The 24,117-nt window shown below is 48.2% G+C and overlaps 1 protein-coding gene across 3 annotated transcripts in view; it reads right to left on the bottom strand.

The window, feature by feature from the left end:
* Neos (nuclear receptor coactivator protein neosin) overlaps positions 1 to 24,117 on the bottom strand; it is a 126,679-nt gene that overhangs the window by 77,953 nt on the left and 24,609 nt on the right. For all 3 annotated transcript variants that reach the window (XM_065443198.1, XM_065443189.2, XM_065443210.1), the window contains one exon: positions 11,702 to 11,803. In XM_065443198.1, the coding sequence (XP_065299270.1) occupies positions 11,702 to 11,803 (102 nt within the window). The remainder of the gene's footprint in view (positions 1 to 11,701; positions 11,804 to 24,117) is intronic.

Below are 24,117 nucleotides of genomic sequence, written 5' to 3'. Positions count from 1 at the left end.
AAAGGGAAAGGCGTTCCACGAGAGTACAGACCAGCTCAGTAACAGCTGCATCCCTTTCCTGGTCCCAGGATCAGCCTAATCAAAGAAGGTTGAACTAACAAAAGCAACAAATATGCGCTTGACGGTTGAATAGATGGTGACAACTGAACGCATCTCGAGTTAATCGCACGGGTGTGGAATCTATGAGAAAACTCTCCTTCACATTACAAGAGATGCCGATAACTACCGCCATCTAAAAGGAGTGAAAAAGGCAGCATAATGCTGACCGATTAATAGCCGCCAAGTCTCAACATTGATCTGGCGGCGCGTTAGGAATGTGCGAGGAGTGGTGGCGTGGGTGGGGAGGGGGGGGGGGGGTATGCGATTTATTTCGGGGAGGGGGGCCCGGGCCCCCCCGGCCCCCCCCCTGGGTACGTGCCTGCCTCTTCCCATTGTGTTGCACCAAACTTCTTGGTTGCACCACTGTTCCGCGGCATCTGCAAGTCTGCCGGTCTGACAAGGTCGTCAGACAGTGTCACTTGTAGTTTTGATGCATCTTTTTGCTGCACCACGCACTTTCTTCGATGCTTCCTGAATTTATGCACTGTACAGAATTTCCGTGCACGGCTTGGCATCTCGACTGATCACGACCACGCTGAGCGATGGTTTAGGCAAAACAGCGCCACCAACACGCGGCGTTTCCGCGCTCCAATCAGAAGGCGTGATTTAACCACATGATGGTCACGGACCAACAGGATGGTGGGACTGCCTCTCTTGTTGTTGCCTGGTGGCTCCCTTCTCAAGCAACCTTGAATGTTCATTTTCGGCGGGAAAGGGAGCAGAAATATGGGGTTCCATACAATAATTACTAGAGGGAGCTCTGGCGCTAGTGTCTATGGGAGCTGCAACAAGAACGGTTGTGACAGCATGGAAATTACGGGAAGTACAGTCGAACCTCGATATATCGAACAGCGCGGTGATCGCAAAATAGTTCGATATAGCCAGAATTCGATATATAAAATCACATAGAAAACGCGTCAAAAACTAGCGCAAATCAATCAATGAACCAATCGTGGCGCAATAGATACTCACATGAAGCTTCAAACAAAATATTTATTTATTTCGCTGAAAGTACTGAAGCAGCGTAGCCTGCTTCAAATTGGCAACCGCGTGCTTGACCACGGCGTCCTCAACATAGTCCAAACGGTCCACAAGAGACAGTCCAGTGCCTTCTATTGCGCCGCAGTAGCGGCGTACAACGGCCAAAGCAGCTACAGTCTCAGTTGCAGTCGGGAGCGGGGCGACATCAGCGCTTGCTGGATCAGCCTCGGCAGCGTCTTCGTTTGGCCGCTCAGCAGTCGCTTCAACCGCGATCTCCATGTCTGCTAACTCCGCCACTGTTCCGGTGCTGTCACCGCCAACGAAGTCCGCAATGCACATGATGTGTGGCTCAGCACCGACAAAGCGCTCCAACTGGCTCCACGGCCGCCTCGATCACGCGCGCACGGCGGGGGCAAGCCTTGCCGTGCGCGCGTGATCGAGGCGGCTTGCCCCGCCGTGCGCGCATAGGTGTGCGCGTGATCGAGGCGGCCGTGCTGGCTCCAAGCCGCCGCGTGTGTACGCCGCTACGTTCAAATGGCGCCCTCGGCGCAACCGATGTAAGCAGCTGTCGTACGCAGCAGTCTGGAACGCCGATCGCGCCGCCGCTATCTTCGAGAGTGTTGCAGGAAAGCTCGCCTCCTGTCAACAGAGCGCACTTGGTCTGGGGCGGCGGATTCGATATATCCATTTTACATCCGGCCCCGTTCGAAATAAAGAATTAAAAATGCATGCGATTTTCCGTGTGATATAGAAATTGTTCGATATACGCAATAATTCGATATATCCGTGTTCGATATATCGAGGTTTGACTGTACATGGATTTGCCTAAACTTCGTTTTTTTGGCTTCAAACGGCTTTGTGACTGTCAACTAGTCATTTTCAACAATGTACTGCATAATAAATATATAAATAAACATTAAAATTGTCTGACGGCAGGATTCGAACACAGGAACTCTAGAACAGAAGCCTGATATTGAAACCATTAAGCCACAGACACTTGTAACGACAAGCGAGTGCAACGCCCTTATGTATTTATCGCAGGCATGCCAGTGCCTTGAGATGCTTGGCACGTTTCGATTTGTCCAGCTGGACAAGCTCAATCGTTGCAATTAATAGCAAGTGTGCATGTTGGCGGTGTCTTCCGCACTTCAAAGAGTATAGACTGCGTTGAAATTTACAATAAGATTTATATAGCGTAATATACAAAGCCACAAGAACGTCTGAACCTACAAGTACGAAGATCAGACAAATCCATGTACTTCCCATCATTCCCATGCTGGTACAGTAAAAAATCGTTAAACCATACCCGCTTAAACAGTCATCATCATCATTATCAGCCTGGTTACGCCCACTGCAGGGCAAAGGCCTTTTCCATATTTCTCAAACTACCCCGGTCATGTACTAATTGTGGCCATGTTGTCACTGCAAACTTCTTAACCCTTTGAAGGTTTTCGCCGTACATGTACGGCGGCGGTTTTCTGTCCCGCAAGGTCTTTGCCGTACGGGTACGGTTTCAACCCTCCGTTTGAAATTTCGCGCCATTATGACGATTCGTGTTCACTGGGAGGTGCTGCCACCTCTTGGGGCTTACAAGAAGCGTTTGAAATTTGTGCTGTCTACTTGGGGAGATAAACGGAACTGATTTCTAGCTTCAGCGCGTCGCGCAGACTGCGGCAACACACCCCTTTTGCGGTTTCGGTTTCGCCGCGCGATCGCAACGGAGGTGCGCGAAACGTCATTTTTCTTTTTGTTGGCACTCTCTTGCAGAGGTGGTGGAAGTTGATTTCTATCTTGATTGATGCTGCTCTTAGCTTGTTTATAACCGCCCCTCGCGACGTATTCCCGCTCTCAGCGGCAATGCGCTTTTGCGGTTTCGGTTCCTCCACGTGATTGCAACGGAGGCGGGCGAAACGTGATTTTTCTCTTTGTCGGCACGCTATCGCAGGGGCGGCAGAAGTTGATTTCTATCTTGATTGGCGCTGCTCTTAGCTTGTGTATCACCGCCGCTCACAAGGTATTCTCGCTCTCTGCGGCAAAGCGCTTACGCGAAAGGGTGCCTCAGACCTTTGCCCAAGGCAGCCGCACGCAGAGACGATGTCATGTGTGCGCCAACACAACTCGTCGCTCCGACAGAAGAAAATACACGCATTTTAGGTGTGCAGACTGCGATAAGGCGCTGTGCGGAGACCCGTGTTTCAAGGAGTACCACTCTGAAGTATTATTGAACATTTTGCAGTTCTGAGGGATGCCAACACCAAAATACTGTTCCTAATTTTTTTTTACTATTTATTCCCGACTTTATACATCTTGTAGATTAAAGATCCGCACTAAAGTAATTTGACCACTTGGGAAAGTTTTTTTCAAAATATTTCAACCCTCAAAGGGTTAATCTCATCTGCCCACCTAACTTTCTGCCCTCCCCTGCTACACTTCCCTTGGAATACAGTCCGTAACCCTTAATGACCATCGGTTATCTTCCCTCATTACATGTCCTGCCCATGCCCATTTCTTTTTCTTGATTTCAACTAAGATGTCATTAACTCGAGTTTGTTCCCTCACCCATTCTGCTATCTTCTTACCCCCCCCCCACCCCCACCCCTTAACGTTACACCCATCATTCTTCTTTCCATAGCTCGTTGCGTCGTCCTCAATTTAAGTACAGCCGAACCTCGATATATCGAACAGTGCGGTGATCGCAAAATAGTTCCATATAGCCAGAATTCGATATATAAAATCACGTAGAAAACGCGTCAAAATCTAGCGCAAATCAATCAATGAACCAATCGTGGCGCAATAGATACTCATATGAAGCTGCAAACAAAGTATTTATTTAGTTCGCTGAAAGTACTGAAGCAGCGTAGCCTGCTTCATATTGGCAACCGCGTGCTTGACCCCGGCGTCATCAACATAGTCCAAACGGTCCACAAGAAACAGTCCAGTGCCTTCTATTGCGCCGCAGTAGCGGCGTACAACGGCCAAAGCAGCTACAGCCTCTGTTGCAGTTGGGAGCGGGGCAACATCAGCGCTTGCTGGATCGGCCTCGGCAGCGTCTTCGTTTGGCCGCTCAGCAGTCACTTCTGCCACGATCTCCACATCTGTTAACTCCGCCACTGTTCCGGTGCTGTCGTCACCGCCAACGAAGTCCGCAATGCACATAATGTGTGGCTCAGCACCGACAAAGCGCTCCAACTGGCTCCACGGCCGCCTCGATCACGCGCGCACGGCGGGGGCAAGCCTCGTCGTGCGCGCGTGATCGAGGCGGCCGTGCTGGCTTCGAGCCGCCGCGTGTGTACGCCGCTACGTTCAAATGGCGCCCTCAGCGCAACCGATGTGGGCAGCTGTCGTGCCCAGCAGTCTGGAACGCCGATCGCGCCGCCGCTATCTTCGAGAGTGTTGCGGGAAAGCTCGCCTCCTGTCAACAGAGCGCACTTGGTCTGGGGCGGCGGAGTTCGATATATCCATTTTACACGCGGCCCCATTCGAAATAAAGAATTAAAAATGCATGCGATTTTCCATGTGATATAGAAATTGTTCGATATACGCAATAATTAGATATATCCGTGTTCAATATATCGAGGTTTGACTGTAGAGCCCTTTTCGTAAGCCTCGAGGTTTCTGCCCCGTAGGCGAGTACTGGTAAGACACAGCTATTATACACTTTTCTCTTAAGGGATAATGGCAACCTGCTGTTCATGATCTGAGAACGCCTGCCAAACGCACCCCAGCCCATTCTTATTCTTCTGATTATTTCCATCTCATGATCCGGATCAGTCATCACTACCTGCCCTAAGTAGACGTATTCCCTTACCACTTCCAGTGCCTCGCTACTTATTGTAAATTGCTGTTCTCTTCCGAGACTGCTAAACATTACTTTACATTTCTGCAGATCAATTTTTAGACCCACTCTTCTGCTTTGCCTCTCCAGGTCAGTGAGCATGAATTGCAATTGGTCCCCTGAGTTACTAAGCAAGGCAATATTATCAGCGAATCGCAAGTTGCTAAGGTTTTCTCCGTTAACTCTTATCCCCAATTCTTCCCAATCCAGGTCTCTGAATACCTCCTGTAAACACGCTGTGAATAGCATTGGAGAGATCCTATCTCCCTGCCTGACGCCTTTCTTTATTGGGATTTTGTTGCTTTCTTTATGGAGGACTACGGTAGTTATGGAGCCGCTATAGATATCTTTCAGCATTTTTACATACATCTCGTCTACACCCTGATTCCGTAATGCCTCCATGACTGCTGAGGTTTCGACTGAATCAAACGCTTTCTCGTAATCAATGAAAGCTATATATAAGGGTTGGTTATATTCTGCACATTTCTCTATCACCATCGCATGGTGGTCATTAACTGCCAAACTGGCATCCATAAAGATCATTTCAGCGGCTTGCCAGAGAGCATTGTGGCATCGTGCATGCGAGGACTCGCATCGTGACGAAGCTTGGATAAAGAAAGATGCCAGATGCTCAGCATAGAAGAAAAATTAGACATCGTTTGTGCTATTGAATGTGACACAAAGAAGTTTACGCTGGCACGCGACAGGGATCTGCTGTTGACTACGGTGTGTGGCATTCGGAATGCGAAGAAGTTGCTCGGCAGTGCTGCTGTGACCACGAAGAGGTGTCAGCTACGAGGTTCCGACTTTTCGCGATCGTTGCCTCTGTTGTTGCCAAAGTGTCGGCTAGACTTGAAGACGCAGTTGTACTTTAGTCATGTACGTTCAATACTTGAATATGGATGTGTTTGTTGGGACCCACACACATCTGAGCTTATAAACAAATTAGAAAAAATCCAGAATAGGGCAGTTAGATTTGTTCTTGGTGATTATAGCCGGCAGCTTAGCATGACAGAAAGCAAACTTAAACTTAAATGGCAAGAGCTGAAGGATCGTAGAAGGCATATTAGATTAAAATTTTTCCACGATATTTATTATTCTAAAACAGGCATAAACTGCGAAAAATATATCCAGGCACCACACTATATATCTAGGCGACTTGACCACTGTTTGAAGGTCAGGGAATTTTCTTGTAGGGGTGACGTCTTCCGTTATTCTTTTTTTGTTAGAACTGTTCGAGATTGGAACAGTTTGCCATCGACCATTGTATATATTACAGAAAATGATGCTTTTTACCACGCATTGAAATAATTTGTTGATGTATTGATTCAAGTTTGTAACCTCCCTGCTGTAATGCCCTACAAGGCGATGCAGGTAACTAATAAATAATAAATAAATAAATAAATAGGAACAGTGATGAGGATGACACGGAAAGGGACAGCACGGGCGATTCAGGCGCGACAGTGGCAGAAGCTGCACGTTACGTCAGCCTCATGAATGCCATCGTCGCGACGAGAACAGCACCCCACAATGCAAAAGGCGCCCCACCACTTCTGCAGCACTACCGCACGCGTGCATGGAGAATACATAACGCCAACAAGGAATCTGCCATGCGAGTGTTTGCCGAGAAAAGGGGGCTGGCTGAAAAGTTGGCTCGCAGCTTCAGTAAGTTTGAGGCCGCTGTCGTCGCTGCTAGGCCGCCGCGGCATCAAACGAAAATAACACTTTTGTCGCACGAAGTGAATAAATACTGCATGTTTTTTCCCCCTTTCATCGCACTTCCTCCGAGTTCCATTTTTGACAGGTAAATGGTCGATCTCACGCTATTTCGGTTAAACAGTACTACTGATTAGCACGTACTTTTTCCGAGCTCCAGCCAGCTACGGTTTAACGAGGTTTCACTGTACAACGACTGCAGTGCCAGAGTTCCCTCTAGTAATTATTGTACGAAACTCTATGAGCAGGAAGGACACGCTTTCGAACGAGGCCAAAATGGTGGCGCTCCTTTGATCAGTTTCGGAACTGTCAGCGGCGCAGGATGGGGCAGTTTCGGTGCGTCTTGCAGACGAAAATGAGCGTCTCACGTGACAAATACGGCATTCTTTTGGCCAAAGACGTGTGATTTCACGTTAACTTTTTGTCAACAAGCACGTGAGGACGTCTAGATTGCGAAAATAACAAAACTAAAAAATCGACTTTTTAGCTATTTTTTCCGTCTCCAAGACCTGTGTACCCCCTTAAGAGAGGTACAGATGATTGCAAGTTACCCACCTCAGTAGCCATGCTTCTCCCCCTCAACTTGTTCACCGAGCAATTGGGGCTAAGTCCGCCTTCACTGGCTTTGTATCATGATGTGGTGTCATTTCGTCTACTTCTGGCATCTTCCAGCCAGCATGTGAAGCCTCTCCAAACTCTGTGCTAATCACCTGGATGTCAACACCCAGCGACAGCTATCAAAGCAGTATGCGTTGCGTGCGTTCAGTCGCAGCGCCATGAATGCCCAGTATTCCTGTAAACGCAGGCGAGCTTGGCATTTTGACCAATGAATAGAGGCGTAAATGTGAGCAGCCTGCACAGTGCAGCAACCTGGTGGCACAGAGCTTGACCAGCTAAACACAGACCTAATATTGCCGTAACCAAGTATAAAACATTTTAAACATTTAAAAAGACATGTTCACACATACACCACTGCCGAAAATTTACACCAGCAACAAAGTAGAACACACTTGGTTAGTGCTATATTATCTCTGTGTATGGCTGAGCTCTGTGCCACTAGGTGGCTGCACCCTGCAGGCCACTTACGTTTGCAGCTACACCCATTCGGTAAAGCGGCCAGTGCATCTGCATTTATCAGAATATTGAACAGGCCAAAACTTTATTGTGGTAATGCCTTGGTGTTAAGTGACAGCCGCAAACACGTAGGACCTGGCGCTGATCGGATATCAACAGCCAATGCGCTGCAGCCACTCCATTCGCCTGTTGCCTTGCAGAAGAACACGCCATCAACCACTACATTTGCAGCCCACAACGCAATGAAGTCAATTCATGGTTCTCGCAAAAAGAAATGTCGGGACCAACACTAGACCAACCAACACAAGACCAACCGCATGCAGCTTGCATCAACGCGGAGGACATTGTAACACAAGAAGACGACACTTGCTGTGTGCCGTAAGTGCCCAAGTGTGGTGATAAATTGTTCGTGTATTCTTGTTTTGTAGAAACAAATTAGCCAACATTCAAACTATTACGAAGATTTGTTTGCCATGAAGTTGGAAAAATTATCGATGATGTAACGTGGGCAGCCAATAAGAATAGCCTGCCCGACTGACATCACGCACAATTGCTATGCCTATGCTAGGTGATGGGGCAGCTGAAAACGTAGGGGGAGTGGTGTCACTGCAATCAGTAGCAATGCGTATTTGTAAAACCTTATAAATTACATGCTTTACACAAAGCACTTAAATGTGCTCTGGCACGGTTGAGGTGCTATTGGCGGTTTCCCACGATGCGAAGCGAAGCGCTGATTGGCCAGAGCCGTGGGTTCAAAACCCGCGGGCTAAAGCGCGCCTGCAATTGGCTGCTGCGCTAGCGGCGGCGGCGGCTGCTCCCTTTGATGCCGCGCAAGCTTCGTTGTTGCCCCTTGCTCCGTCCGCCTCAACAGACGCCTGCTTGTGAGCTGCTCATCGCCTTGCGCTATCTTTAGGATTATTTTCTCAGCTTTTTTTTTTTTTACTAGTTCTTTGTCACCTGCGATGCTGGCAACGAAGCTCAAGACAGTGCAAATGTTTGGTGCACGGAAGCGCGATATGCGACTTGTACGAGCATCGCTCTTCTGCAGCGAATGTCGACTGCGTAGATGCTTTCAACAGCGTAACTGTGCTGTCGGCTGTCGCCAGTCGAAAATCCGACACATTGAGTGTGCCTGGAGCCACAAGAGCGAATTAGAAAAACCGCTCTTCAAATTTGTGTGCCGTTTATTTTATTCTGTTCCTGAATGACTTTGCCAGGGGATAACAAGCTTCTTTTTTTGAAAGCTGGTGCAGTTAAATTATAATCTGCAATTAATTTTTGATGAATGTGGTCATTACTGACTACATCAAATTCAAAGTTGTGTCAAAATTTTTTGGAGGGGAAATTAAAAAAAGGGCTTTGTAGCCCCCTGGGATATCTATCAAGGGATCATCACAGTGAATTTCAGCTTTCTACGATGTCCTGGCATTTCTCCAGGCTCTTCCTCAGGCATATCCAGCCGCTGACCGATTTTCCGGACTCCAAAAATTCGGACATGCTCGATTATTGTCCTGGCATTTCTCCAGGCTCTTCCTCAGGCATATACAGTCGCCGACCGATTTTCCGGACTCTAAAAATTCGGACATGCTCGATTATTGTCCTGGCATTTCTCCAGGCTCTTCCTGAGGCATATACAGTCGCCGACCGATTTTCCGGACTCCAAAAATTCGGACATGCTCGATTATTCGGTCTGCTTCGCGGCACCGCCATTTTCCTCATAGACCATAATGTATAACAACTGCCGAAACTTCGGACACCTTGTAACCTCTCGCCTGATTTTTCGGACACTCCTTGAGCTAATTCGATCGAGAGCACCATGCACCAACTCTGACCGGTGCATGGTTCGACCTGCTGAACGCCATTTTTGTTTTGAATGGAGCCTCCTTGCTGCCCCACGAAGTGGCGCTACTGCAAATCCCCGCTCATCATCATCGTTTCTGCCTGGTTCGATAGAGTGGCTCTACAGCAGTTCCGGTTTCAGCTTAGTAAGTCATGTCAAGACAGTCCAGCAGCTTATCTGTTTCTTCGCGCATGTTCGCGCACGACGCTGGGAGTAGGCGACTGCAGGCCATGTTTTTCGTTTGTGCAACTGGTGTCGGCATCGTGGTGTTTGCTTTTTGTGCTGTGTCGAGGTTCCGGTGATGCAACGTGGCATACGGAAACACCGCGTCAAGTGTCTAATGGCGCCGACAGTGCCTGCGCAGACTGCGCTGGGGAATGCCGGCAAGCGGGTGCCGGGAGGCCTAAGATGTGTCGCCTTCCGATGTGCTCCGTACTGACGCGGAAAATGTTCTGCTGAGACCTGCGCAGTGGTTGCAGTGCGATTCCGGACACCATCTCATTTGACAGTTTCACAGGTGCTGACACTGCTGTACTGACATGCACAGAACTCGACGACGGCGAGATCACTCGTCAGCTTTCTGCTGCACCGCCGGACGATGACTTTTAAGTCGGAAGGTGATGCACCCTGTGCCACGGTGCCGCCGCATGCGGAGCGTGTACAAGCAGTGACTGTGCTTTCAGCCGTCTATGGTCACCATACAACCCTCTCCGAGATTCAGGCTTATCTGATTGCGCGTAAACGGAACAGCGTGCAATGGCACATTCACGATTTCTTCAAGCCTACTGCCAAGCTTGAATAAATGCGTGGAAATAAAGGATTTAGTTTCTTTTTTCTTAATCTGCTTTTTCGGACACCTGTTTATTCGAACATTTTCGCAGTCCCCGTGATGTCCGAATAAACGGTCGGCGACTGTAGATGAACCACTTAGTTAGACCTCAATAACTCTGGAACTAACAAACACATCTTCATGACACATTGCAGTTCCTCAAAGTTAGGTGGTGTAAACGTACCCTGAAAGTTTCATCCGGATATACTAAAAAATAAAAAAGTTCGGTCTCCAGGGTAGCCTCCCCCCTTAATGATCAGAAAGATCTACCCTAACGACTGATTATGCTTGTACAAAATCATTCCAAGTCCCTTTAATGTATATAACTTGCAAAGTTGAAGTACAGATGAGTTGGTATAACAAATGTGCTAGAGGAAAATGCACCGAATCACGTAACATAAAAGAAGAGGAACACACTAACGTCAGCAGCATCGCCGGCATTCTCTTGTCAAGCGCGAACAATCACACTGGCACTGAGCTCGATAGGGAAGGAAAGCTTTCACAAATGCACCACCAAGATGCAGTGTACTCCCAGCGAGGTTGTGCTCATTGCTAACTTTAACCTTCTTCCTGTATATCACTGCTCGAATGGACTTAGGTACTCGCTGCCACTGCATAATGGCCTCGCGTAGCAGAGGTGAGCTAAGGGTAGAGCCTCTAGCTCTCTCTCCCCCTTATTTAGAGTGCTGTCAGTTAAGAATCAACGTGATTACAGCCACCATGACCTTGAGCAAGACGATCCACGCTTTTGAGCAGGCATTATCAGTCTGCATGTTCTGCACAAATGAGGTGAGCATGCAATGTGACAGTATTTCAGCGAAATCGCAGCTTCATAAGAACGGCATGGCACTTGTGGGCGTCGACTAAAGGCATGACAGCGGCACTCTTCTGCAATTCAGTTTTAGTTTGTGAAATGAAATTGTCAAGAATTCATTACGCTGCAGAAATTAGCGACACCAACTTTTTGGATGCCTGCAACCGATTATGAACTCATCAGATGACTGGCTTCAAATCTTGCAGTATGATCAATCGTCTTGATTCAGTGCCAAGCACGCAGTCTTGGCATAGTGTTTGCATGCTATTGCCCATATACACCGGCGTGTCCAGTGCTGTGGCATGCGAGAGTGATAGAAAATATTACTGCCCCCATTTTGGAAACCCTCCATGTGATCTCTGCCAAACCAATGGGCTTGTATTTTGTTATTTCAATTAACTTGAAACTCCGTTTATCTAAATATTTTTCTGGTTTTTACAGCTTCGAGTTAATGTGGTTTTACTGTATTTCCATATTCTTCTACAAAAAGACACATGGCATTAATACACATACCTGTCATCACGTTTAAATTCCCGTTCGTCATAGTCACGGTGCACCGGTGACCTGTCTCTTGGCATACCTGCTTCGTGTCGACGGTCGTGGTCAGAGTACTCCCTAAAAAATTATAACAATGAATATTAAATTACAAGACATTCCTTGCAAACAAAAACAAGGTAACCACAGTGAATGAGCAGATGGGGTTTTGTTTTCCCTAAAAGTGAAGGCCATGCTACAATGGTTCGAGAAGGTACCTAAAACAAATTCTTGAACTTACTGTTTAAAGAAAATTGCACCTTTCAAATTCCTACTTAACCTCTTAAAACATAATTCCACCAATTTCTTTGGTATACAGACCTCAAAAAAGATTTGCACTGTATCTCGGCAGCGGAGGGTTTGAGTAAAAATACAGGGCCAATTCGAATGAGTACAATAGCTGTGCCATGCCAAAAAAAGGTGGCGATCATTCTTTGCATGCATAGCATCTCACACAATTTGAAAAGGATAGTGGGAAGGATCGCCAAGAAAGTAAACTCGGACAAAGAAGAGACGATCGCCTGTACCACAAGATACAGCATGCAATTTCTGAATTGCAAACAGAATGCTGTTTAATAACCTTGTCATGCAAACGTGCATATATAGCAGTCAGACAGGCCACTGTATTAATCATAGACTAAAAGAGCATCATTATAATTCCACAAAAGTAATTTCAGGTCACCTAGACATGCATTGCCGGGAGTGTACCTGTGTCCTGGTCTTTGAAAAAACTACTACAGTGGAACCCCGATTAAACGACTTTCTCGGAATTGCGAAAAAGCGTCGTAAAATCCTAACATAAATTATGCCTACAAAAATACCACTTATTTCGTTGGACGGATTTTTAGAAATTTCAATGTAAACTACTAACATACTCTGCAGTGCTTGGAAACCCAAATTGCCAAAAAACGAAATGCGATAAGAATTAATGCTGCAGTACAGGTACCAATCATGCTTTATTCAAACGAACCTTTACAGCACTCCACTGCCCACTGCCGTGATTCCTGCCAGCAGGTGCGAACATTAAAAAAAGACAGTAAGTTTCTTTTGGACCTCGTTTGATACGTGAACCAAGAGCTTTCGCTCGAGTTGGGCAACGTCCAAAAGGAGGGCCTGCGCCTCCGTTTGGCCCGACTCACGTTGGACATGGAGGAGCAGTGTGCCTCTCTCGTTAGACAACAGTGGGGCCAGACCTGCGACCGCACGGCAGGCAACCTGGGCCTCCGCGACACGTGGTCGCTTCTCAGGGTGCTGCTAGACCCTACACACACTAAAGCTTCCCAGCGCAAGGATATCTCCCATCTCCTTCATTCCTCCCCACTCACTGATACTGACTTCCTGGCGGCCCTCCGGGACCACTCCCTCTGCACCGACCCACCTACTCCGCTTCCCACCTACTCCAGCTCCCCAAACCCTGACCTTGAGGCAGACATCTCCGTTGGCGAGGTTCGTGCGGCGCTACTCACACTCCGCACCACCTCGGCCCCGGGGGCAGACCGCATCACCAACAAGGTACTCCCGCAACCTAGACACCCCCCCTCCCTCGAAGCCCTTACTGATCTCCTCAATACACATTGGCAGGCTGGCACTCTTTTATCCTCCTGGACCCATGCACGTGTCTCATTCATCCCCAAACCCGGCAAACCTATTGCCCTCGAAAACCTCCGCCCCATCTCTCCCACCTCCTGTCTCGGAAAGCTGTTCGAGCATGTCATCCTGGCCCACCTCCAGACCTATCTGAATGATCATGATTTTTATCCGGACTCCATGTTCGGTTTTCGTCCCCAGCTGTCCACCCAGGATGTCATGCTCCAACTTTCCGAGGATGTCCTACACCCCTCCCACCACAAACGCACTTGAGCTATCCTGGCGCTGGACCTTACTAAAGCATTCGACAATGTACACCACACCGCCATCCTGGACGCTCTCTCCTCCCTCCATGTCGGACCCCGTGTCCATGCTTACGTCACTGCGTTCCTCGCCCACCGCACAGCCGAAATCTCATACGGACCACCTTCTTCTCCTTCCTTCTCCCTTGGCAACAAGGGTACCCCCCAAGGCTCTGTCTTGTCCCCTCTTCTGTTCAACGTCACCCTTTTCCCGCTGGCACGTGCTTTACGAGCTATCCCAGCTCTGTCTCAAGCTTTCTACGCCGATGACATCGCCCTCTGGGTGACCACCGGCAATCTTGGCGACATGGAGACCACTCTACAGGCAGGTGTGGACGCGGTAGCAGCTCACGCCCGGGCCATCAAGTTGAGCTGCTCCCCGACCAAATCGGAGTTTTTGCTCCTTCGGCCTGGGTGGATGGCCCCCCTATCGCCTTCTCCACTCACCGTCTACCTTGACAGCACACCCATTCCTCTCGTCTCTACCCTCCGCATCCTCGGACTCTTTCTTCAGTCCAATGGCAAGCACACCACCCTCATCACTCGACTCACAAACACTGTACACCACACTGTCCGCCTCCTACGCTGCATTGCAAACTGCCACCATGGCATGCGCGAACACGACCTCCGCCGGCTGGTCCAGGCCTTTGTTCTCAGCCGCTTCATTTATTCTCTTCCGTATCTCTACCGTTCTCGTACCGAGGAAGACAAAGTCAACAGCCTCATTCGCCACGCATATAAGTCAGCCCTGTCCCTTCCCACATCTACGTCGACGGCTCGGTTACTGTTCGATGGGCATCTACAACTCCCTGACGGAGCTGACGGAGGCCCATCGCACGGCCCAGCTCCTCCGTCTCTCCCGCACCCGCTTGGGTAGCACACTTCTCTCCACCCTTAATCTCTCCCCTCTTATTCCTCTTCCCACATCACTGCCCATCCCTTCCCATGTCTTCACCCTCCTAACCGTTAATCCCCTCCCTAAAAATATGCATCCCAAACACCACCCCTCCCGTAGATCAGCGCGAGCCTCCACGCTCTGGCGCCAGTACGAACGGCAGGCCGCCGTGGCTTACGTAGATGCTGCCCCGTACCGCCGCTACCCAGCACATGCCCTTGCTGTCACTGACAATTCTCTCCGACCCACTCTTACTGCCTCAGTCTACACTTCTACCTCTGTCGAGGCCGAGGAGGCAGCTATTGCCCTTGCCATCACGCAAACCTCCGCGAAGTACATCTTCAGCGACTCCAAACCTGCGGTCTACAACTACGCGGTTGTACGGGTGGCACACCCGGTCATCGGAATCTTGCGTTCCGATACCATTCCCTCTCGCCCCATCCAAATCATCTGGGTGCCCGCTCACGCGGCCCATCCTGGTGACGAGGCGGCCAATTCCATCGCTCGAGATTCGACTGACCGAGCAAGCCCGCCCCCGCCGGGAATGGATACGCGCGACGCGCTCCTCACGTACCGCGATATCACGCAGCACTATCGCTTCTCTCGTCTCACCTTCCCCCCTCTGCACCAATCCCTTTCCCAACCCCACCAACACTTATGGCGCCACCTTCAGGCCCATACCTATCTTACTCCCGCACGTCTTGCCCTCTTCCACCCCGGGACGCACTCGCCGGCTTGCCGCTTATGTGACGGCTCCCGCGCCGATTACGATAACGTCCTATTCTCCTGCGCAGCACACTTGCCCCCTGCCTCTTGGCGCCTAAGCAATCCGCAGCAGTGGGAGGCTGCTTTGTCCAGCAACGAGCCGGATATCCAACTCCGGCTGGTGAACTGGGCGGAGGACGTCGCGACTAGGCATGGCCTGGACTCCACAACTGGCAGCCTGAAGGTTGCCCACAACGCTGCTTTTGGATTTTTTAAAATTTGTTTTTACTTTTGGCCTTCTCATCAAAAAAAGTTTTTCACCACCACCACCAAAAGGAGGTCCTCTGCGGCGTCGCATGAACAGATGAAGTTCCGAATGCCGTCTAGGTGCCGTAGCACGTCGGCAAACGTGGTAGGCACAGGCACGGCATCTGTGGCATCATCGTTGTCCTCGTCCAATGCCGCAGCGGTGTCGGCACTAGGCGAAGCCTGCTTGATGGCGTCATCCAGCGACAACTCACCGCAGATCGCAACATTGTCGTTGGCCTCCACGGACTCCACGAAGGTCGTGGTGAGGTTTAAACCCTCGAAATCATCGTCGACGAAGCCTGCATCGGCCTTGAGCGGCATCGGGGTTGTTGCATCCCCAGCAGAGGAGGCAGTCTCTCGCTTAAAGCTACAGTGGTTGAACGAGTTAGCGATTGTGCTTTGTGACACTGTGTTCCCTGAATTGGCAATAAAATACATGGCGTCGAGCACAGTAACGTTTTTTTCCGACTCACTGCATTTATAACCGCCAGCCGATGCTGCACTAACTGCTTCCGGCACCCTTGCTTGACACACTTAATGATGCCGGCATCCAGCGGCTGCAGCATGCTTGTGCAGTTGGGCGGAAAAAGAACAACCTTTATGTTCCTCAGGCTGGACTTATCGGGTGGGTGGCATGATGCATTGTCCACGAAAAGCAATATTTTCCTCCCCTTAGCACCCATCTTGTTATCCAGCTGCTGCAAAAAATTGCTGAAGAGCGAAGACGTTATCCATGCCTTTTTGTTAAAGTTGTAGCTGCACGGCAGCGTCTTCGAGTTATTAAAGCACAGTGGCTTTGCAAACTTTCCAACAATGAGCACGGGCTGCCTCTTGGAACCGTCCTCGTTAGCACAGAATAGTGCCGTCACACGCTTTTTACTACGCTTTCCACCATGACAGCTGTCACCTTTAAACGCAAAGGTTTGCTCGGGCTGCATATGGTAAAAAATACCGCTCTCATCGGCGTTGAAAATGTCCCAGGGCTTGTATGCAGCAATCATTTCCGGCAACGACTCCATCCACTCGTTCACAGTCGAAACATCCACGGAAGTGCTTCTCCGCAGGAGCGGCTGTACATAATCCTGTTTCGTTTTTTAACGCAATCCAGCCACCCGTTCTATGCCTGAAAGTCGCCAATGCCCAGACGCAATGCCACAACGTCCACCTTTTCATTTAGAATGGTGCCGCCAACGTTGATTGCAGAGCTCCGGGCTTGATGCAGCCACTTGACGAGAACTTTTTCAAACTTCTCATGCTGTCATTCTTTTGCCGCTTTCCGCTTGAGCCTGAGCTTGTTGGCATTCTGCAATATCACCGCTTTGTTTGCCAGGATCGTCTTAAGCGAAGATTCGGATATCTTAAGGTCCCGGGCAATGCCGGCTTTCAGGGCTCCATGCCGCTTTTCCGCTTTCTCGATAATATTCAGCTTATCGCCGAGCGACAGAACTGTCCGCTTTCAGGACACCGTGCGTTGCGTTGCTCCACACAACTCAAAACCTCCACTGACCACTGATCGCTAGGATTACGATGAAGAACACGTGCGATAAACCTAGGCCTCTCCGCGCTACCTTGTCGGTGATCTGCTGCTGGGAAACTAGAAGGAGAGAAACGCTTCCTCAATGCGACGAGAGGCGACGCCGTTGAGAAGAGAGGGAGAAAGTGATTGTGGAGAAGAAAAGGCACTATTTCAGCACAGCTAGCCTCGCAGGTGGCTGCTCGTGGGGAGAGAGAAACGAACGATGAGACGAGGCAGGGAAGAAAGCTGCACCGGAGCGAGCGGTGTCAAGCGCTCCGCATGCGGAGAGACGGAGCGAGGAAAGAGACCCACGGCACTTTTCTTTCATCCGCCGTTCCGTCCCACGCTTCGCGACAGTTGTCGTATAATGCGGGTCAGGTGTACAATTGTGTCGTATAACCGGGGTTTTTAATGCATTGATTCTATGGGGACTTCGCTGGGACTGCGCTAATCCGTCATAAAACCCAGGTCGTTGCAAAACCGGGGGACATATAACCAGGGTTCCACTGTACTTTGAATCGGGTGCAATGTAGAATGACAAGAGAAATTCTTCAGACTTATGAAATTGAAAAAATTAAGGGAAAGTGTGCAAGCATGCCTTCAGTGGCGTTATCGGAGAAAGAGATGCGATTTCTCAAGTTATCGAGATAGGTATGGAAAAAGTGCAGGCAAATTGCCATTTTGACACGTATTGGTTCCTTGGTGTGTGCCTCTCAATGATGACAATTTTCTTTTTTTTTTTTTGAACGTTCGGTTGTGTATATATATTGTGCACATGCAAAAATAAAAACTTTAGTTGAAAGTTCAAAGTTCGCGCTTTATAAATATTCTCTATCCTCGTCGTGTCGCACCGCACTGTGTTACGATTAGCTCATTACACATTTGGCGCATGCTTACGTGAAAAGGTTGGGCTATTATTTAACACAAACATTTAAAAAGCCCAAATTGTAAGGCAGACAAGCAAGCCAGCGAATTTCTTTCATAATTAAAATGAAAAAAGAAAGAGAAGCTAAACCAGGGATAGTATTTTAACACAATTCTTATCATTCACATCTACTTAAAGCAAAAATCAGAGGACATAAATTTTTTTTTTCTCTCCAATGTTTCAAGGAAGACAGCACACTCATTGACCCCTACTGCATTTACGCCCTATGCAAAAAATAAAAAGGCCAGTCACCCACTGTCAACATCTGCAGACAAACCTTTAAGTTTTAGTGATAGGCTGTAAATTGTTGCACAGTAACTACATACCTGCCAACCTGTGCACTTTAAAATTTATAAAATATCCCAGACATAACAACAGAAGGGGCGGAGTGGGATATAGCCCAAATTTTTAACCCTTTGAGGGTCACTGCCGCACGTATACGGTGTCAGAAACCAGTCCGAAATGGTCAGAAATGCAGATGTACGGCGAAAAAACGTGCCTTTTCAGAATGAAGCACCACCTGGCGACTCTGGCATGGCTGCAACCTCCCATAACTTCAAAAAAAAAAAAAACATTGTGCTGCTGCCTCTCAGCTTCCACCAGAACTGATTTTTGGCTTCACTCTAGTGTGGCTGCCACAGTGGTGGTTTAGGACTATTCCCATTTCGCTTTTACTGCCCCGTGCTCACGTTCATGCTTGCACCCTGTATTTGGCATTCTTACACAGGTTTTCAGTTACAGGCATAGCAAAACTGATTTTTCGTACCAATCAAAGTGTTGCCACAAGATGCTTACACAATGCTTGTGCTTAAAGTGTGCACTTACTTTGTTTAAAGGCGGGCGTTTGTAAAGTGGTGATACTGCACGAGTAATTTTGTGAGATGTACAAGAGGTGATAGAATCTAATCTGGCAATCAAACAACTGACCACTGCACATTCCTCGCTTGCTTCTTTTTCCGATGGGTGCTCTCTACTGAATTTGGTTGTGGGCGCTCACATGGGATGCCCCGCTTTCACTAACCCCACGCATTCCTGGGGTCGTATATTCTAACAATTCCACTTCATTTTCCATTAATACAACCCTTCGTTATTGGTTCAGACGCAGCTCAAACGCCGCTTCACCACAATCTTTGCTGGGACTGAACCCTCTGCGCAACAACGATCAACATAAAAAAAAAAACGAAATGTTACAAAATACAGGCCATACTTGTGTGAAACATGTTTAAAATATAAAAAACAGGTTGTGTGAATTCAATAACATGTGTAAACAAAAGAATAATTTTGTTTACTAAGTTTATGTATTTAACCCTTTCATACACTGTATACACAACTGTGTACTCCAAGATAGTGCATCAACAGCAAAAGCACTGATGAATGTAATCATATAAGAAGCCAACAAACACTGACACCAAGGAAAACATAGTGGAAATCTCTTGTGCTTAATAAATGAAATAGAGAAACGATAAATTAATGGAAATGAAAGTGGATGAAAAAACAACTTGTCGCAGGTGTTGGGCACCGTTTGCTCACTGACGGTAGTAAAGGTGTATGCAATATCATCACTCCCTGCTCAAGAGGACGGGCGATCTGAATTATGCTGAAGATATGCGGACGATGTTAAAATAACTTAATGGTATTTTAACAGTCCACATTGACTTAATATTTGCCTTTGGTATCTTTTTAACAACAACACTATATTTTTAGATCGCAGTGTCTTTTTCAGCCACTTTGCTATTGCAGATTTTGCCTGCTTCAGGCACTTATCTGAATAAACTTGCTCAAACAAGGGCCCCACTAATATCTTTTCACTGACTTCCAAGAGCATCGTCTAAGACTGCCGCACAAAACTTTTTCTCAAATAGAATTTCTTTGTTGTAAAACTTACAGCAACACTCGTAAAATCAAAGGATTAGCCCAATTTCGTAAACATTATCGAATTAAAACTGAAATTAAATTATGGGGTTTTACGTGCCAAAACCACAATCTGATTATGAGGCACGCCGCAGGGGGGGGCTCCAGAAATCTGGACCACAAGGGGTTCTTTAACGTGCACCTAAATCTGAGTACACGGGTGTTTTCGCATTTCACCCCCATCAAAATGCGGCTGCCGTGGCTGGGAATCAATCCCGCGACCTCGTACTTAGCAGCCCACAACCATAGCCACTAAGTAACCAAGGCGAGTAACTTTATGGAAGATTCAAAAGAGTAGGCAGGTATGTAATTACGATGTCACCTTCCACCATCTTCTATAACTTTCTATGCAATGCACATTAAATGTATATAAGCTGTTTAATGGATAAGAACATGTTCATATAGCAAAGGAACTACACCAAAATGGCCTTGAACATGCAAAAACTCAATCAAACAGCCTGGACAAGAGACCTTAAATATGCCACAATGAAGCAGGTGCACGTAATGCATCAAAGAAAATACACGTACCCTTGCTAGTCACACACGAGCGATGCCTATGCAAGGGCACCTTGTATGCTCTAAATGTACAACTGCTTGCCGCGAAACGGCACTTTATTCTGACAATCAAGCTGAAAATAATTGAGGCGCGACATGTGATGCGCGGTGTCAGCCAGGTGGGCTCGCCGGAGATGGAGGCCATGGGAGAGTCCACAGCGTCGCAAGTGGCAAAGGGGCAGTCGGCACCAAGTTGGCAAGGCTTTGGTTACATTTGTTCCCATCAATGTGAAGCATAACATTTTTATCTGCACCATAATCTTAATGCACAGTTGACCACAAAATATTATGGACCGAACAAGAGCGTGGTGAAATGGCTATCTGCAGCATGTGCTGTCGAGAACATTGCTTACGTGGTTGAGCGGCCGTTTATGCTCACAGGTATGTTAGATTATTCCTTTTGCCAGTGCCACACAACTTTCCACACTCATGGCACAAGTGGCCACCTTGATGCAAGCACCACGTTGGCGTAACAGTTTTACACAACAAGCATTGCAAAGTGCGAGTGCTGTAATGTGTGCCAATATTTGGTTACAGTTCATTCCTCATCCACATATTAGCAGAACTATAAACATGTCCTGCTATCCAAACAGCCCATGTGAAGCGAGAAGAAAAATATTGCACACTGACGTTTTCAGGACACCGTGAATGCTATCTAACAGCTTGCAGGAAACACGAAAATGGGCACTTAACAGCACTGTTTGCAGAACAGTCATGGCAGCACTCCAGCCATGGCCTCGTGGTTCATCATGATGTGTGGTGTTTAGTGGCACAAGGGCCAGGGATGGCCAAAGAGCCCCATGCAAGTAGTGATGTTGTGCCAATGGCTTGTGAATGAGATTGATAGGTGAATTGCAATAAGTAGATGCTACTTGGTTGTTAAAGGGTCTAAAGCTCAGTCGCTGTAAAGTGCGTGAAATGTACAGATATAAAAATAATGGCAATGAGCGATGGCATATGCTATGATCATAAAAGCTCTATTACTGAAGAATGATCTACTGAGCATGTGGGTAGCAGTAGCACTCGTACCTCACCAGTGAGCATTTGAATACAAGGGCTGGGAGGTCACTGCTTTACAAAAACGTAATCACATCAGCATCCTCTAATTGGAGGAGGCCTCATAATTGAGTGCACCCTTCATAGGTGCAGAATCCCAATGTATTTGGTTATCCACAGGTTAAAAATGAGTGCACGCATCCCCCAGTTGAACACCCAGATTCCTTCAGGGTTAGACGATCTAAAGAAGGAGCCTGCACTATGCAAATCCTGCTGAAAATTGGTGGGTAAAAACCCTGTACTGTGACGGCCCCTGGCGCCAAGGTCTCGATAATCTGCACGCTGCCAGTAGAAACAATAACTTAACAGGCCTGTGAGTAAGGCTCAGCAGCACAAGTACAGTGGAATCTCGATGATACAATCACGGCTAATACGAATTTCTGGATGATACGAATTTTTCTGTGGTCCCGGTCGAGCCCCATTGCTTTCCAACGTGCTAGAGAACGGTTGTTACGAATCAATTTTCGACCCGCATCGGTTTATACGAATATTACCGAAGACACTTTGGAAATTTGAAAGTGCTTGGCGAAGGCCAGACACTGCTGCCGTCTGCGCTCCGCTTCCCTGGCTTTACTGTTCTGTGAAATGGGCGGTCGCTGCTGCAGTCTACGCTTCAATGCATTCGCTTTGGTGTTCGGCGATATCGCCTGTCGCTGCTGCCGCTTGCGTTCTGCTTCCCTGCCTTTAGTACCCGGCGATCTAATCAGTCGCTGTTGGCGTTTCCGTTCTGCCTCCCTTGCTTTCGCATCTGGTGACATGTTCATTCGTCGCACGCGCATTCGCACCTTGTTCTTCTGGCGTTTGATGTTGGGGGAATCCGGCGTCCGCTGCCGCTTCCAGAACCGCTTGGCGCACAATCACTGGGCCGCTTCGGAGCTACGGGTCTCACTCGACTGCAACGAGACGTCTGACGAAGGAGCGGCGGTGCAGCTGCCACCGCCGACGCCCGCGCGCTCGTTCTACCGCTACTGTGTGACGTCACAGTTGCTATGCGCAGCTACTAAGGAGGGGAGGAGGTTGCGCCGCTGCGCGGAGAAGAGGCCACAGTTGGCACTATTCCAGCGCACGGACGGACGCGACCGCGAGCCCCACCGACGGCAGTGAAAGAGAACAGCGCGCAGTTACGCGATTTCTCCCTCTCTCTTTTGGTGCAGAGGCGTGGACGTGGCGCCGGACAGCGCGGAGGCCGCGACTGGTCGCAAAGAGTTTGAAGCGGTGGCACTTTTGTTGCTTTTGTGCTTTTCCTCCTTTTCCGCGTGCCATCGGACGGAGTGGCTGCTGTGCTTCTAGCCGCGTTCTTGTCTTTGACGTGGGCGACGGCGAAGGACCACCAGCAGCGGCTGAAACGCTGCATGCGCTCGAAGTTCTGAGGTGTACTATGGCCGCGGATGAAATCAGCGACGACACGTGCACGCGTTTTCATGGATTTGAACAAAGTCTGCTAATTGACCTGACAAAGAAAAAAGAAGCAGAAGGACATCGGAGACTTTTCCTTCAAGAATTAAATGCTTTTTACGTACGTGTGCCTGAGTGAATTCACCTCTCGCTCTTTAATTTAGCTAGATTTTTTTGTTTGGATGATACGAATTTCGGCTAATACGAATATTTTTCGTGACCCCGTGAGATTCGTACCATCGAGATTCCACTGTAAGACTCATTAAAGCAGGTGCACCACTAGTATATGGCACAGAAACTTCGCTACGCACTCGCGTGGTCTGTAACATTTCATGGTTGACTGCAAATTCTGATCACTTGTTCATCCCTTTGAAGTGCCACTGTAAAACATCCAATAGAAACATCTCTCTGAATATTAACAAGCACAATGCTCTAAATGGAAGCACTTGACATGCTGCAGTATCAGCTGTGGATACTCATCTAACACACTAAGCAATTGCAGGAATAATGTTAAACCTCAATATAACGATCTTCATTATAACGAAATTCTCAATACTATAATGAAGTATTTAACTTTTCCTAACCTCTTGTTCATAGAATACCATGTATTTAGAACCTCAATATAATGAAGTGTGTTTGTGTGCAATTTCAATGTTATGAAATTTCGCTTCCTCCGCAAAGGAATGCAGAGACAATAAATGGAAACTTCAGTGGACGCAGATGGTCAATGATTGAAGTCCAAGCGGCTGCTTGCTCAAATCGGGGGAGTCGCCTCATGTTCTGTAGAAAGCTAAAGTGCGATAAGATCCTAGTGCACCCTGCGGCACTTTGTGTTTCAGGTGCAAGTGAAAGTGTGCGAGGGTGAGACAAGAAAAATGGTGGCTTCGCGAGTGCTGCCTTCCCTTCACGCGAGCAAAGGTAAAGAGGGGAAGGGGAGCGAGTTCGCGGTAACGCATGTGATAAAGTGCGCACCAGGGGCAGGGTCAAGATTTCCTGCATGCCTCTTGGTCCTGGCTCAGCATGGCTGTAAGCACACCTGAGCCCCTACACAGCCGCACGCCCTAATTTAGAGGTAATGTGCCATGTGTGCAAAGAGTGTGAATGCCGAGACACGGCGTGGCATCATGTAAGCTGTGTTCAGACGCATTTAGTATTTGAGGTTGCGTAATCTCAAGTTTCATTTCAGAGCTAGAGCCAGAGAGGCTGACAAAGCATTCGCTCCCCACTTGTGGCGCTGTT

This window comes from Dermacentor albipictus, chromosome 1, assembly GCF_038994185.2.
Source record: "Dermacentor albipictus isolate Rhodes 1998 colony chromosome 1, USDA_Dalb.pri_finalv2, whole genome shotgun sequence".
Classification (NCBI taxonomy): Eukaryota; Metazoa; Arthropoda; class Arachnida; order Ixodida; family Ixodidae; genus Dermacentor; species Dermacentor albipictus.
The sequence above is the reverse complement of the archived record's forward strand: the minus strand, read 5'-3'. Positions and strand labels throughout refer to the sequence as shown.